Raw genomic sequence first — 16,747 nt, forward strand, 5'->3', positions numbered from 1 at the left:
GTTAAATTTTTCATGAAGGATAATTTTATTATTTTTTTAAATTTGTTTTGCAAAACAATGTTTTCTAATTTTTAACTGAATCTTTATTTATCATCCTTTTAAAAGAATAAATGTAATTATTGTCTCACTGCATGCTTGCATTAATAAATGTTGTCATTTAATTTGACAGTTGTGATCTGAAATTCTGTAATCTGTCAAAAGTGAGAAAAATTTGTTTATTAAAAACCTTTTAGAAAATGTCTAAAAAAACATAAATAAATTTTTATTTTTGGACAAGAAAGCAAGTTGCAATTTTAGAAGAAAAAATAGAAGTCTTATAAATTTTTGAATGAGAAAGAAATAAAATATATTACTAAATAAAATAATAAAATTTATTTTATTATTTTGTGACAGTCTAAGTATACAAATAATTAGTAGGTTATATAAAAACACTTAATTGTAAATGTAAAATGAATAAAAAATTAAGTCAGTAAAATGAATGTAATTGTAAAGGAATAATATATAGATAGGCTCAATGCAAAAATGAAAATCTGTAATGTAATGAATGAACATGAAATAAGAAATGCATTTGAATAGCTTTCTGTTCTTTCAAACTATGAATTTATTGGTTTGTAATTCAACGTTAGTATTATTATAGTAATGCATGATTAGTAATAAATGAATAATTCCTTGTTTTTTTAATATGTAGATAACAGCAAAATATATACCTTTCATTCTAGAAAAGTAATGAATGATCTTTCCTGCCTACAGGCAATTAAATTTTTATTAAATACTTTTTGTCTAGATAGATAATGTTCTAAGAAAGAATTTATTATCAAAAAAACAGAGACATATAGCAAGTAATATAAAAATATCTATTTTTAGTGTAATCTAAGGTAGACTTTATTTCTCTCTTTTTGCAAAATAAAATCAACTAATTTTTCAGCAAAATCTGGTCAAAAATTAGTTTTTCTTTTTACCTCAAACATATTTTATTTTAAGAAAAGAAAGTACTTTTCAGGGAACAAAATATGATGCTACTTGTAACCATGGGATGAAAAATATAGTAGATAAGAAGGGCAACTCTCTTGATATAAGCCATATAAACCTGTAATGCAGACTGTGCTGAACAAATTTATCTATCTGTTTTATAACAATTTAACTAGTTAATTTTTTTATTTATGTAATTTGTACATCTTGTTCTATGCAGATGTTAAAAGATTTGTTATTAGTAACTCTAGAATGAAAATGAGATAAAACAGGAAGTGTTTAACAGATGTATATATCTCCTACCATACAAGTGCAGACATGTCATGCATGTGCTGGGTACTACTGTAGCTTCATCAAAACATTGTTACAGCCTGTAACAAGGAGGTTAAGACAGAATATCTATATCTTTGGTCAATGTTGAGCAACAGTATAACTTTAAAACAAAATTGCACTATTTCCACACTGAATAAAAATTAATTTAATTCAGAATTTTATTATTTCTGACTAGGAATAAATTGTATATTTCTAAGTCAGTGAAGGTTTGTAATATATAACGTTAAATATAAACTACTCGTAAAAACAGCCATTCTTCAAAGATTTTCACTAAAGAACTTTTTAAAGAATTATATAACAATGTATTCAAAATAAAAAGGAAAAAGCTTCACTTACATCTTTGCAAATACGCTTCTACATTTTTCATGCGTTTAATTGCAGCATGATCACAGTCTGAAACCAAGGCTTGCACTGTGTCCTGAAACATTTGTAATTATTAAGTTAAAAAAACAAAAATATAAAATTTTAAAACAAATTTCTCTGTTATAACTCCATAAAATGTACTTAATAAAATACAGTCTTCTTTTTACACAAAAATCAAATAACAACATTCTATTGGTAATATTGAACTCAATAAAAGTTCAATTAGTATATTAATATGAACATACAAAGCTACCATATCATAATTCACAAGTTCCCACTTACTAGCATTATATTGCTACAAGTGAATAATTGTAAATGGAAAAAATATGCCCAACTCAGAAATTTATTACATAACTTTTTTCTTATACCCCTGGACTGGATTTGCAGTCAAGCATAACTCAGTCTAGGAGTGTGTTCTTGTGACTCTAACAGGCCTCCCCGCCTGCTGGTAGTAGGTCTGGCAAGGCAGGTCAGCCCGCCGGTTCTGGATTTTCTTCTTTTAATTTACCTGCCTCTAACTTCAGAGGCGAAGGTAACTGGGCCTATGCCATTCCCAGAACCCCATCCACCAGGACTCATTTCTCCAATTTTTTTTTGTTGACCCAGGGGGTCGGGAGTCCCTGTGCCTCCTCACTGCCGCCCACCCATGCAAGCACAAATGAACGGCAGCTCAGCAGGGTGCTGTCCTTCCCCCACATCTTCCACCCAGGCTTTAGTCTGTCCCCAATCCCGCATACCTAGAAGATATTTGTTAAAACTGTTTTACAAATCTCAGTCAGTAAATATTGAATGGTGTTACTCTAAGAGATAATTACATAAATGTGCTAATGTATAAGCATGTCTGCACATGCATGTATATACTCTTGCACACACAGATATGATTTTACAAACAAAAGAAGCCATCAGTTCATAGAAAAATGACTCATATTTTGTAAAATGTCTCATAACAGATAGTTTATACATGTACAGTCAATCATGAAGTTCTCTGGGACTTTTATAACCTATTGAACTCAAGAAAATAATAGGAAAAATTCATATAAATGTATGTCTAAAATGTTTCGTTTGCGAGTTTTGGCTAGAGAAGATTTCGCTTTAATTTCATCTACCCTGGTGAAATGAGGTTGTACTGAAATTTTTAGGACAATTAAGGGGAAGAATTAGTGATTTCTTATGGTTTTTGATTTGAAAAAGTTGACAACACAGTTGTAGGATTTCCTGGAACGCAGCTTTAGCTGCGTGACACAACTGTCACGCTTGTTTCTGATACATGGCTTACACACAATTTAATGTACAATATTTATAATTTTTTTTTTTTGTTTATTTAATTCAATGATTCTAACTAATGCACGCACATACTGTATTTACTTTGCATGGGTGTGGTGGTACTAGCGGTGATGATCGGCACTAACAAAACTAATACAATTTCACAACTTTATAGAATAAATTTTGCTTTACTGTCGGCAGACTGGTGTGGCCGCAAGACTTAAGGCACTAGGAACTGAGTCAACCGGGCAATCAAGTTCAAGACCCAGGCAGACAAAGTTACTTTTTTACAATTTAAATATTATTCAATTTTTAAATTCTATTGCTCACCTGTGATGTCACAACATCACACACGACTACAACACTACATCAGTGCTACCAACCTTTGAAATATTAACTAAATAAAATAAAATAAATAATTAATATTTTAAGTGTAAAAAATAATTTGGTTGGCAACCTTGTGGAATTTCAAATTTCCTGGTCCAAGAAGACGAGGGAAAAGGGAATTTCTCACAGAAAAAAGGGAATTCCAAGATGATTGATGGTACACAACACTCCTTGTGGTGACAGGGGGTACTATTGATGTAGTATGCCCACTTAGTCACTAGTTCAGAGCATTTTTTGAGGTGAGGATGTGATTTTGCAAATATTTTTATTTTTTAATTGTTAACAAATGGGCCTAAGAAAAATACAACCACAATTAGGCGAAATCTAAAGATACTGAGGATGACCTTGCTCTACAGTCTCACCCTCTTGACCTTATAAGCTGAAAATTTAAAGGCTTCAATGACCCATATATAGAAGTAATCTGACCAAGTTGGTCAAAATCAGTCCAGTAGTTGTGAAGATATAAGGTAATTTAGAGGCCAACACTGAAAACACACATGTACATATGAACATTAACATATGGAAAATTTCTATCTGGTTTTTTGGGTTCCTTAAATGTCAGAATATCAAGATCCGGTGTAAACTGCATGCAACCACGTTGGACCGACTACAATAATTTCCTTTCTAGAACTATAGCACTATCTCTAGACTGGAAAGTAAAATCCAATAAAATAGGTCCCAGAACCTTATCTGGAGGAATTATTTTGAAACCTGGGGTGAAAACCAATAAATTGGGCTAAAAAACGTTGTTTATGTTTGCTGTACAATATCTTTGTCCAGACCTTCAATAAACAAATAAAATTTTTAAAGAAAACTTACAGAGAATTTAATTCTGAACAAAATGGTGTAAGATAAGATGAATAAAATAACAAAGAAAAATTAGAATTTCATTTAGAAACAGTACACTAGACCAAAGTGCATTATAAATAACAGTTTATAATAGTTTAAAAATGAGCCACCATTTTTCTTGGCATGCTTCTTCAATACATTATTAAGAGCATTATATTGTCAAATTATAAGTCATATAATACTTAAAGATGGTTTTTTGAGTTTAATGATTACATTATGATTAAATCATGATTTAATCATTTTAGATGTTTTTTCTTCTACAATAATGTTACACTTGATATGACTGTTATATTTCTCAATTTTTATTTTATACTGTGAAGATTGGTTTTTAGTAAGCATATTGTAATTTGTAAGTTTTAATGGTGAAAAATAATCCTGCATATACATGAATGAATAAATCATACATTCTTTGTCCTTTCATGAGAAAATTGTGCTGCTCTGAATGTAAACATTAAAATGCTTTAATGTAATGATTACTTTAATAATAAAAAATGAAAAAGAAAAAAACAATTTTAAGGTTTTGATTTAATCTGTACTGTCATGGATAATGTTGTGGCTACAATTCTCAGTTCACTTTTTACTAGCTAAAATATCACAGAGTTTGATTAAGTTAAGTGCAACTATTTTTTTTTCATCAAAGAGCTGATAGCTCTTTTTATTTTATCACCTGACCTAAGTTTTGTTTTATCACCTTCTGTAGTTTTGCTGATGCTTATTGGCTCATAGAACATTTATTTCCAAATGAATAAGACTAACCCCACAGTTATCAACATTCTAAATCTAAATCAGAATCTAATGAAAATAATACGCTATCACTAACTGCAAAAAAACAAACAATCTAGCTGAAACCTAACATTACAATTAACAACAAACCAGTGAATCACTTCTAAGAACTCATTCTACTTCATTAATGTAAGCTTTAGTCAGACTGTATAGTATCATATTCTATGAAATACAGTTGACAGCATTTCTAAGTACGTATTGACTATATTACAACACGTAACAAGTACAACTGTGCTGAATGATAAAAATACAGGAATAAATTAAAGTTCAACAGTTAACGGCTTTAAAACTTGCCAGTTAGCATACAAAATCAAAAATATGTCATAATTATATCTTCAGAAAAGTACTAGTATAACAATGAAAGATAAATAAATATTGAGATTTTTTTTAATTTTCTTTAGCAACTACAGTCTAACACTGCACTCCAGAATGGTACAAGATAAAATTAACATTCAACCCATAATTTTTTAAATGAAAGGCAAACACTACTATTCTGCTACAAAAGTCTACAGAATGACAACCAACAATGATCTCCAATGATAATTATGAAATTTAGATAACTGTCATCTAGAAAATTATCAAGCCAAATTTATATGTCATTAAATATGTGTTCGTAATTATACACTACAATTTATAAAGTTTTCTCGCCTCTTAAAAACTAATACAAGTACAATACTAATATTCAATAAAAAGTCTTTTCTTAAGACATATAATTTACAATCATGAACTTACCAAAAGGCAGTCAACATTAGAAACACTCCTAGGATCTTGAATCTTTTCCTCAAGAAGGCGGAGTCTTCTCCGCCTATCTTCATCGACAACTGCCTTCTCCATCATGAGCTAACTATAAGTTATACTCTTCATCTAAAAAATTATTTAAAAAAATGAATATATTAAATAACAAAATATTATTCTTACATAGATATAAAAAATTATTTTTTTTTTTAGATCCTAACACATTCATGTACTGATATGGAAAAAAAGTTAACTTCTATCATTTTTTATAATACAAAATCAAGAGTAGCACAATTGTCAGAAACATCTCACAACTGCATGTGGATGTTTCAGTTTTCACAAAAAAGCTACAGTTCATTAGGAGTAAAACCTAACAAGTCTCCTCTCTTCACATCCAATAATAATATGCAACAGAGCAGATGTGAGTAGAGAATACAACTACACTACCTATCCTAAAAATATTTTCCCCACAATCATTATTATTATTATTATTACGTAAATAATTACTGTATCACTCATTTTTATTCTTATTGCTAAAATGTATCTATTACCAATGACATTATGAAACAGAATTTTCAACTTAGTAAATTTTTGCAAGTTAATAAGTGCTGTAAACTACCAAATCAAGAATTAAACTATATCTGAACTCATTTTATAACATTATTGTAATAGTCGCTATTAATAACTGATTTTCAAAAATTAACAAAGTATTGGAAACAAATCGCACACATCTGCATGATTAATGATAGCTATTTTTTCCTCTTTTGAAAATTTTTTGAACTTCCCAGTACCGTTTTCCTGCCATCCTTTTTTTGCACTCTGTGATGATAAAGAATTTATATAATTCATCCAAATAAAGAATGATTCTTTAATCTTTATGAGTAACCATTCTTAAATAATTAACTTGATTATTCCTTATTTTAACTATTGTAATTTTCCTATCATTGGATAATGACAAAGTCTTTGTTTTTCTGGCCTCGCATTTATCAAACTCATAAAAATTAAGAGTTTTTCCACATTTATATCCATTTGGAGTTTGAAAAGAGTTCTTACCAATATTTTGTTTTGCCCTTAGTGAACACCACAAGCAATGCGTTCTATGAAACTTTAATCACAGGAGTAATTTCTAAATTATTGTTTTCTTTCAATATATTCACTAACTAGCCGCATAAGTTGTGGAAAAATAAGTGGTTATTAATAAGATAGGTAGAATTAAAAATATAAAAAAACTAACACAAAAGTAATATAAAATTAAAACTATACTTTTAATACTACATTCAAGCAATATGAAACACTAAAACAACTGTTAATATTTTAGATATTTCTGTATTTCTGAACTCAATTTTTCACATTAGCAACTACATGCTTATGCCCATGTACAGTTACTTAGCTTTTTTTATGAGAAATTTTATATGAAAAATGCCTTGTCTGAAACCTTCCAGATGAAGATGTTAACACTATTACACGGACATTGGTAGAGCAATAATATTGATATAAAAATGGTAGATAATTGCAATGGAAGATGGTTTCTCAGTAAACTGGTACAAGTTCAATTTTCATTAAAAAAAATACAGATTTCAACATTTTACAGATATATCAATAAATAATGACAAATTACTAGAAAATGTAAAAATTTAGTTGAAAAATGCATGTATTCGTAAGTACATAAATCAGAGTGCATAGCACTTCACAAATCAATGAATATTTTCATATTCAACAGTGTTTTTTACATCTATACTCATATTAAATGTCTTTTTGTAACCCAATAATGTAACTTCCATCTTTATATCATCCCCTTTAAGAATGCAATACCATAACAATCTTTGACGCCACACTAAACCATGTTCCTCGGCAGTTAAGGTATAAATCTTCTACAATTTCAACCGCCTTGTATTTTAAGGCAATTACTTATCATTACAAAGGTAGTGTATTTGCTGCATTACATGAACCAGATCCTGCAATTTCCTTTCATTTACTAGAAATCCCCTTTTTTCATTTTTCTGCATACATCACCTTATATAATGTGGTCTATCCAACTCACAAATAATAATAAGATTTAATTAATACAAAGTGTAGGTTTTTTTCAATGTAATAATGACAAAAACAAGAAACAACAGAGGATGAACAAACAGCATTAATATTTTATTTTGTTTAACTTATAAATAAAATTATGTTAAATCCCTAAATAATAAATTAATAACAATAACAGAGGCAGTAAAAATCATTTATCATACATTTTATATTTACTAATTTTTAAACACAGCTTTCTCAAGAAAATTGATTTTTGTATTAATAGTATAAACACAAGAAAAAATAAGAATTTATAATAGAGACCTACATTTGATATTAATTTGTAGTGTTCAAATAATAATAATAATAATATTAAATATATGTACCTTTTTATGAGTTGCTAAGATCTATGAAGAAGTATGTTAATGTATAACTAATTAATTTACAACACTCCAAAACAGAAAAATCAGCATTTTAAATTAACAGTGATTCAGTCATTATGTCATTTTTCAATAATAATTATGTACACTACTGTAAAAAAATTAAATAAATATTTAAATTAAAATACGAGTCCAAAGTAAAATTATAACAGAGAAAACAGCAAATTTATCTCATTTTATTTCTCAGATATTTTCCTCACCAATTAGAAATTGTATTGCAAAGGTAGTAATTGTATCAGTAAAGTAATAATTTTGAATATAAAATTTTCTGTAGCTAAAGTATCAATTATTCTGGTAGTGAAGAGGATCTAGGGGAAAACTGAAATCGTCTTTCCTACAACTCTATGCCTATAATTAAACATCTGTTTAATTTAAATCTAGTTAATCATCAGTGCCTAGTTCTTGTATAACACCGTTCTTATTGAGCATTAGTGATCAACAATCAAACCTTTGTTTTGATCATCAAAACACTGTTTCACCATGATTGTTATTTATGTTATTTAATGTTTCTTAACTACATTGAACTTCATGTGTGTATGTTATACAAAAACCATGATAGTTGTATTAGCCTGACATATAAGTCTTTCCATATAAGAGTAATTTTCAAGAATAACAAGCATTTCGTGCCAGACGTATCAAAGAATGTGAGAAGTCAAGTGGTACATTTTGCTAGTTTTGCTAATTTACCTAGCAAAAACTTTGAATGCAATCAGCTTGCCAAGCTCAACAAAATATAGATAATATTCAGTCTTTTACTCTGACATCAGAGAAATTGACTGTTCTGTGACCAATTTTCTCTCAGAAAAAACAAACTCTGAATTAATATCTCAAATGCTTTTCATGCATCATTCATAAGAAAATCATGATAGATCAAGAAATTAATGTAATTCTTCTTTGGAAAACAATGCAGTATACATACATCCACTCAGTAAATTTACAAATTGCCGATTTAGGTTTGGATGTCCAAATAATGGCACTTGCTTCAGTAGTAGGAGGTTCAATGTTTATTGTGAAACTGGAAAAGTCAAACTGCTTAACTGTTTGGGGTTTTCTTATTGAGAAGCAGTGTAATCTTAAAATTGAAACACAATAAACAACTTACATACCACTAAGATGATAAACAAAAAGGAAATAAATCACCTAAAGAAGGCTCATTGTGACACACAGGATTTATTGGATTTGGTATGAAGATTATTGATTATGCTATGAAATATAACAAATGCTTGTTAAATCATCACCTTTAACATACTTTCATAGTGTTTTATTTAAATAAAAAGTAAGCTAAGTCATCTGCTACAAACAAGTATCCATTTGCTAACTCAGATCGCATTAACCCACCAATAAATATTCATTAAAATAATTTAATGTTAAAGAATTGCAGGTGTATGAAGAAATCGGTAAAATTTGTAAAAATAAATAATTTTAAATAGCTTCATAGAATGTTTCAGTTAAAAATAGTCAATCACTAATCTGAATAATTTATTTACAGTTAAAAATAAGTTTATTATAAAACTACCTTTAAATTATTTTATTAAGTCACCTTGAAACTGCACCTCATAAGTACAGTTGATTACAAATGAAATATACACTTTCGATAGCTTTTAAAAAATTAAACTGGTGTATGTGAATACAGTAAATGGCATGGTTTTACAGCAAATTTTTTAAAGTTTATGTAGGTATATCTCTCTTTTTTCCTGTTTAGCCTCCGGTAACTACCGTTTAGATAATTCTTCAGAGGATGAATGAGGATGATATGTATGAGTGTAAATGAAGTGTAGTCTTGTACACTCTCAGTTTGACCATTCCTGAGATGTGTGGTTAATTGAAACCCAACTATCAAAGAACACCGGTATCCATGATCTAGTATTCAAATCCGTGTAAAAATAACTGGCTTTACTAGGACTTGAACGCTGTAACTCTCGACTTTACAAATCAGCTGATTTGGGAAGACGCGTTAACCACTGATGGGTTTATGTAGGTATATCTACTTTGCTGCTAATGTCACTGATTGATGCGTCATGCTACCAGTCTGGCAAAAACAGGGTGTAAAAAGAAAATTACTGGAAGACCTCCTGTTTCAAAAAACAAATTGAACGTGTTCGTGATGTGTATCAATGCAGCCCAGGCAAATCGACTAGATCAGCAAGTTTAGAATTGCAAATACCTCAACCAACTGTGTGGAAAATTCTGCGGAAACATTTGCAAATGATGTCTTATAAATTACAGTTAGTACAAGGTTTAAATGTTGAGAATAAAATTTTGCGTAAACATTTTCTGTGGAGTTGCAGGAATGTGTTGAAAATGACGATTGCTTTTTTCATTAGCTAATTTTCAGCGATGAATATATGTTTCACGTTCATGGAAGAGTTAATAGACATAATGTAAAAATACGGGGTGCATAAAACCCAAGAGAAAGTTTACAACATATACGTGATTCCCCTAAAGTGAACATGTTTTGTGCTGTATCTCATGAAAGGGTGTATGGGTCATTCTTTTATCACGAAGTGATAGTAACTAGAGTAATTTATCTGGACATGTTAAGTGAATGGCTAATGCAACTTGAGGAAGATAGTGACAACTTTATATTTGTATAAGATGGAGCTCTGCATAACTGGCACTTACAGGTCAGAAATTATCTGGATGAACACCTTCCCAAACAATGGATTGGGTGTGCAAGTGAGGAAAACATAGTGTTTAACCATTGACCATCACGTAATCCAAACTTAACACCTTGACTATTTTTTATGGGGTTATGTTTAAGACAAAGTTTTTGTACTGCCCCTTCCTGTTGATATCAACAACTTAAAACAATGCACAAATGCTGATGCTATCGTTGACAGGCATTTGCTTCCACGTGTTTGGGGCGAATTCAACTACTGTGTGATATATGTCATGTTACAAATGATGCACACAATGGACAACTATAAATAAAAATTAAAGAATTCTTCTGTATAATCATGTAAGAAATCTTTACAACTTTTAAAAAATAAATTTTTAATAAGCTATCGAAGTACATATTTAATTTGTAATCACCCTCTATAATTAGGCATAGAAAAGATTCAATTAAACTAGGCAAGTTTTAAATCTTCTAGGTCAAAATGATTTGATTACAGGACAAACCCAGTAAGATGGAGCAGATCCTTTATTTATGGAAAATAGATTTAAAATATCAATTCTCTACTGAATAAAATTCTGAAACCATTTGCGGTAGTCTTTTAAAAAAACAGTTGCATTCAGCATTCATTCTAAAAAAACATTCTTTTGTAACTTGGTAAAAATTTAACGAATATTTTAGTTGCACTTTTCACTTACACTTTCATTTTAAAATTTTCAGAGTTTTTGTTAAGAACATACTTTATTTTGGATATAAATTTTCATAAAAAACAAATATTGTTTTACTTTTAATTGCATATGAATATAAAATTACAATATAAAAAATAGCTGATATTAAATTAATATAATAACCAGTTATTGAAATTATTATTATGGACCGGTACTAACATATTAGCCCATTGACCACAACCATAATGATCCTATAACTTTGAAAATACTTCAAAGTTATGAGATCATTGACATATTTTAAATATTATAAATATAAGCATTACTGCTTACAATTATTGATATAAATTATAAATAATCTAACCAAACTTAACCTATACTCGCCAACCTCAACTAATTATTAATGTTTTGATTATTTAAATGAATAAATAATTGCAATAATTACTGAATTTATTATTTAAATACTCAAAACATTACTGTGATAATTAGTCAAGGTTAGCGTAGGTTAAATTACAATTATAAAATAAATAAATGTAAATGGTTATAAAAATGGCAATATAATGGTTATATCGGATGATATCAACAATAACCCAAAAGTTTGCAATTTATTGGTCGATGAGCTAATTTGTAAATATTAGCGTTATATAATAGAACATGTGAAATATAATTATGAAACAAATTATTTTGGAAGTGTTGATGCCACAAAAATTCAGCTAGGTGATTATAACTTATCGAATGATGAGTGCCAAATTGTCATTTATTTTTTCTTTTGCTTTTTGCCAAACAGAAAATAATACAAAAATCTATAAAATCATGAATATCTCAAAATATACAAATCTGATAATCAGCAGAACAACATATTTGTAATCAGCATGTAAAATAAGCCTAAAATTAACCAAAGTAGTCAGCACAGGTAAAAAAAAAATTTGCACAAATCAATAAAATCGATAATTTTAAGAGAAAAATAATTTTTTTTCCAAATTGGGATATCACCTAAAGTGAACGTGCCGTTTTTTTTTATTATTTAACATTGTAATTTTTTTATATTAACATATGTATTATTTTCAAAAATAAGGAAAAGATAATTTATTTATACAATAACTGCATTCTAATACAAGAATAGGTTAGTTACAAATGTTCTTTTAATTAAACCATTTTAGACTAGCAATAACCAAGGCAGACAGTATACCATTTTTAAGGAGACACTGCATACTATGCATGCAGCGTCGTATTCAGTTATACTGCAGACAAATTACAAATATAACTCAAAATTAAGCCCTTGCACTTACTGTTTGCAAGTGTATTCAAACTAACCATTTACAACGTAACATCCCTTCATTTATAAGTTATTCATGAAAGCACATCTATATTGGATAATTTTGAGGTTGGTGCAGAAGAAATTCATTGACATTCTCTCATTAATATAACATTTACAAACTATATTTATAGTTATAATGTTTATTTTATAATGGTTGTTATTTATTATACTTACACATACATTTTGTTAAACGTATAAAACAAATATGTTTTATAATGTACATACATTTTAAAATTTTAAAAGATTATGTAAAACCAAAAATTTCTATTTATATCAAAGAGGAAAATAATATATTCATATAAATATTTGTTTTTAATCAAAGAATCTTTAAAAAAAAAGTTATTAATAAAAAAAAAAATGTACAGTGACGTTACAAGACTAAGTATTCTGATCTTGAATGAGTTAAAAAGTTTTATGATCAATAATAAATGAATTTAATTCTAACAGAAATTAGAAAAACACTAATGGAGAAAACTTAAATATACAGAAGAAAGCTAACAAACTTGATTTCTAAAAACAAAGGTTCACAAAATTATTTATTAATTGTACATTATATTAACAACAGTTTATTGAGCAAATTTGACTGCGATTTAAAATATCCAACTTATAACAAATGATGCAATCAAGAAATGTGATGAAATGGCATTATAATTTTTATTACTTAATCTCTACTGTGTTTTATATGAGTAACAATCTTTGAATTCATTTTTTATAATAAACACACTTTCTTGTTTTTTAAGTGGCTAATCAGCCTTATGCAATTCCCAACTCCAATTCAACTCTGTATTTAAAAATCTTACAACAATCTCCCACTTTCGGCAAACCCTACAAATGTTTGGTTAAATCATAATAAATAGGCTATGTCAATATAAACTGGTAAGGATACCTTCAAGGCATGAATGCATTTTTTTTAGATAAAAAATAAATATGAATCACACTAATATAGAATAGACATGAATTTTAATGTTTCTAAGTTAATAAAAATGAAATGCAAGACATATGTTTACATATATAAATTATAAATGTTATCGTACCACATAACATTTCAACCTCTTATAAAGCAACTAATAAAAAGGTGAAAAACAAAAAGAATAAGGCAGCAATGTTTAATAAGTCACAGAATGCAAACAAAATATTGTGTTAAAACTAATTTCCAGTAAACAGGAAAACGATGTAAAAGGAAATTTATCAGAAAATTCTTATGAAATGATAAACACACTTAACCTCATTTAGGGAGGAAATTAGCTAAAACTACTGTTCAGCAGCAACTAACATTCCACATCCTTCAATCTTTAAGTTCAATTTTAACCATTTAAAATCGCAAATAAATGAATAAAGAATTACTTAATCAATCAAAAACTGCAACTAGCTGAATGATCAACTATATTCCAAAGGTTCTGTAACTGCCCTTGAAAACCATTAGTAAACAAAGGATGGTCTTAGGTTAAATATGAAGATTATCGCGCAACATGTTATTAATCTTTAAGCTCTAAGTATGATATGATTATAACAAGTATAGTCGATTCAGAAAATTTAAAACTTCAAAAAAGCACAGTCTGCTGTCACAACAAATTTAAAACAGTGTTACATTAGCCTACTAAATATAAGAATATCACGAATTTTTCCGAAACAAAAACAATATAAATATCAAAATATATTTACGTACCAACTAACTGTGACATAACACTGAAAAATTAAATTTTACAAGGACTAAAAACAAAAATTAATGTAAACATGACAACAAAACTACTATCCATCATTCAGTGCTAACCAAACCACCATTTTTCACTCATCATGAATGTTCACCACTGCCTTCTGCATAAAAAATAATATTGAAATAAACACTACATCAAAACTACAGCTTTTTCATCCATAGAGACTAAAATAAAAATGTATAAATTTTTGCTTTTTCTAAAAAAAAGAAATAAAAATGAAGCTATGAAATAAGATATTTATTGGTTTTAATAGTTTACTTACACTTTTTTTAACGTCTAGATGGTAAATTTGTTATATTTTTTTTACTCTCATATATCTCCTTTAATTTTAAAAGTAAAAAAAATGTGTTTTCTTAAGACAACACAATTGAAATTTTATATCATTACTTTTATCAGTACAGAAACGCATAGCAATATTTCCCGCCAGATTAAAAACAGAAAAGTTAAGTGATTCGAGTCTCATTGCTCTGTATTTTTTTAAACAAACACAACAGTTGTCTTCACGGCAGAAAATAGTAGTTACTATTACCAGAATTTAATGCAATTAATCATAGCATACACTTTATTTATTTTAATCAGTATCCATATTTTAAAACTAGAAAATAAATCCATTTTATTTATTTTTACACATCTGAACTAATGAAACTGAATCATTAATTAAAAAAATCATATATAATTTTATTACGAAGTACGTAAAAGTAACACATTTATAATAATTATACTATCATAATATAATACCTAATTATTTATTTACAACGCTGCATCACACATTTGATGGCCATGATTACAATCATACAAAGGTGACAAATATTTTCGAAAAAATGTATTATTAAATATGTACAATATTCAATTTTTTAACATATTCCTTAACTTTTTTAACTTCACAATTATTTCAAATGAATTCTGAATAAATAAATCATTAACAAAAATATTAAGCTATATACAGGGAAGAAATATTCATTGCAAATTACAACCATACTTAAATTTTAGTGAAAAATTTGAATACTACAAACCACTGAACTAACTTGATTTTACCAAATCAAAATTGCATTAAAAAAAACAACTTTTAAATGTTTGTACTTTTAAAATGTTGAAAATCCATCACTACTGATGCATTTACACACAAAATTCTAACCACCCGAGATATCACAAACATGCAGCTTTTTGCTTAAGTTACATCACCTAATATACACATCTTTGACAGCCACTAAATAACTAACTATATTGAAAAACAACACAATAAAACTTCTGCAACAAGTCACTGACCTGAGTCAGTAACTAACTGTCTAAGAGTGATAGATAATAGACTATCAAGAGATAGAGTGATAGATAGACAGAGACTATCTATCAGAGTGATAGAGAGATAGACAGAGACTATCTAAGAGTGATAGATAGTAATCTATCCACTCTTATAAGCCTGTAATGTATAACATAAAATACAGAGTAAAGTCAAAAACACATCCCCTCCTTCAATATAACCAAAGATATTAACCACAATATGCAGTCTTTATATACAGTACATAAAAACCAAGAATTCAACAATAATAAATTTACAAACATTAGATTTGACAAAATCAAGAAAATTAAATTTAAGAGTTTCCTATCCTTCTTGTGATGGTAACTATTAATAGCAGTGCCTATGGTAACTCTACAAAAGTAGTTGCTGCTAATTAGTTCCTAAAGGTCCCTTGGAAAACAATTTCAATGTAATTTGAATGCAAGTCATTTATAAATTTTAACATTTTATATTATATTAAAAATACAAAATAACATTTTATATTAAAAATACAGAATATATTTTAATGTAATACTGTTTATGAAATGGGTACCACTGTTATTACAAGATGAATAAACAATCAACTGATTCAATTTGTAAAATCATTTGAATATGGTTTCTAACCAGATTGAATAACTGTATCCAGGATAGGTCATATTTAAAAAAAAAAAATTTTTTAATATTACAGTTCAGTTTTTGTTAATGAAGGCTATAATGAGACTTATAAAGCTGTGGATGTAGTCTTTTGAATAAATATTAAGATTCTTGCTTGTCCCTGAAAGTAGAATGCATTTGCAAAAGAAACTTCATACACTGTCATATTTTAAGTTTTTGTTGATTGAGGGAGTAGATTTAGAATTTTTGTGGCCTTGAATTTTATTGATATTGTAACAAGACCAGTATAACAGACCTAGATAATGGATTCTTTGCAATTGAGAAGAAAGTATGAGAAAACAATAATGAAAGGAATCTGGAAGGGAACTAAAAGGAACTTTTCTCACACTAACAAATCATTTAACAATCTGTT

General features: G+C 28.2%; 1 protein-coding gene across 3 annotated transcripts in view; it reads right to left on the reverse strand.

Moving 5' to 3' along the window:
- The window catches only part of Rok (Rho associated coiled-coil containing protein kinase), a 147,345-nt gene extending 132,819 nt beyond the window's left edge, over window positions 1-14,526 (reverse strand). For 2 of the 3 annotated variants that reach the window (XM_075358615.1, XM_075358614.1), the window contains exons 1-3: window positions 14,396-14,526; window positions 5,680-5,811; window positions 1,639-1,720 (exon numbers count right to left, since the gene is read on the reverse strand). In XM_075358615.1, coding sequence (XP_075214730.1) covers window positions 1,639-1,720; window positions 5,680-5,784 — 187 coding nt within the window. In that variant the 5' untranslated portion in view covers window positions 5,785-5,811; window positions 14,396-14,526. Of the gene's footprint in view, window positions 1-1,638; window positions 1,721-5,679; window positions 5,812-8,078; window positions 8,224-14,395 lie in introns of all 3 variants that reach the window. The other variant, XM_075358616.1, reaches the window with a different exon arrangement.
- Between the last annotated feature and the right edge of the window lie 2,221 nt (window positions 14,527-16,747).

Source organism: Lycorma delicatula, chromosome 2 (assembly GCF_047948215.1).
Source record: "Lycorma delicatula isolate Av1 chromosome 2, ASM4794821v1, whole genome shotgun sequence".
NCBI lineage: Eukaryota > Metazoa > Arthropoda > Insecta > Hemiptera > Fulgoridae > Lycorma > Lycorma delicatula.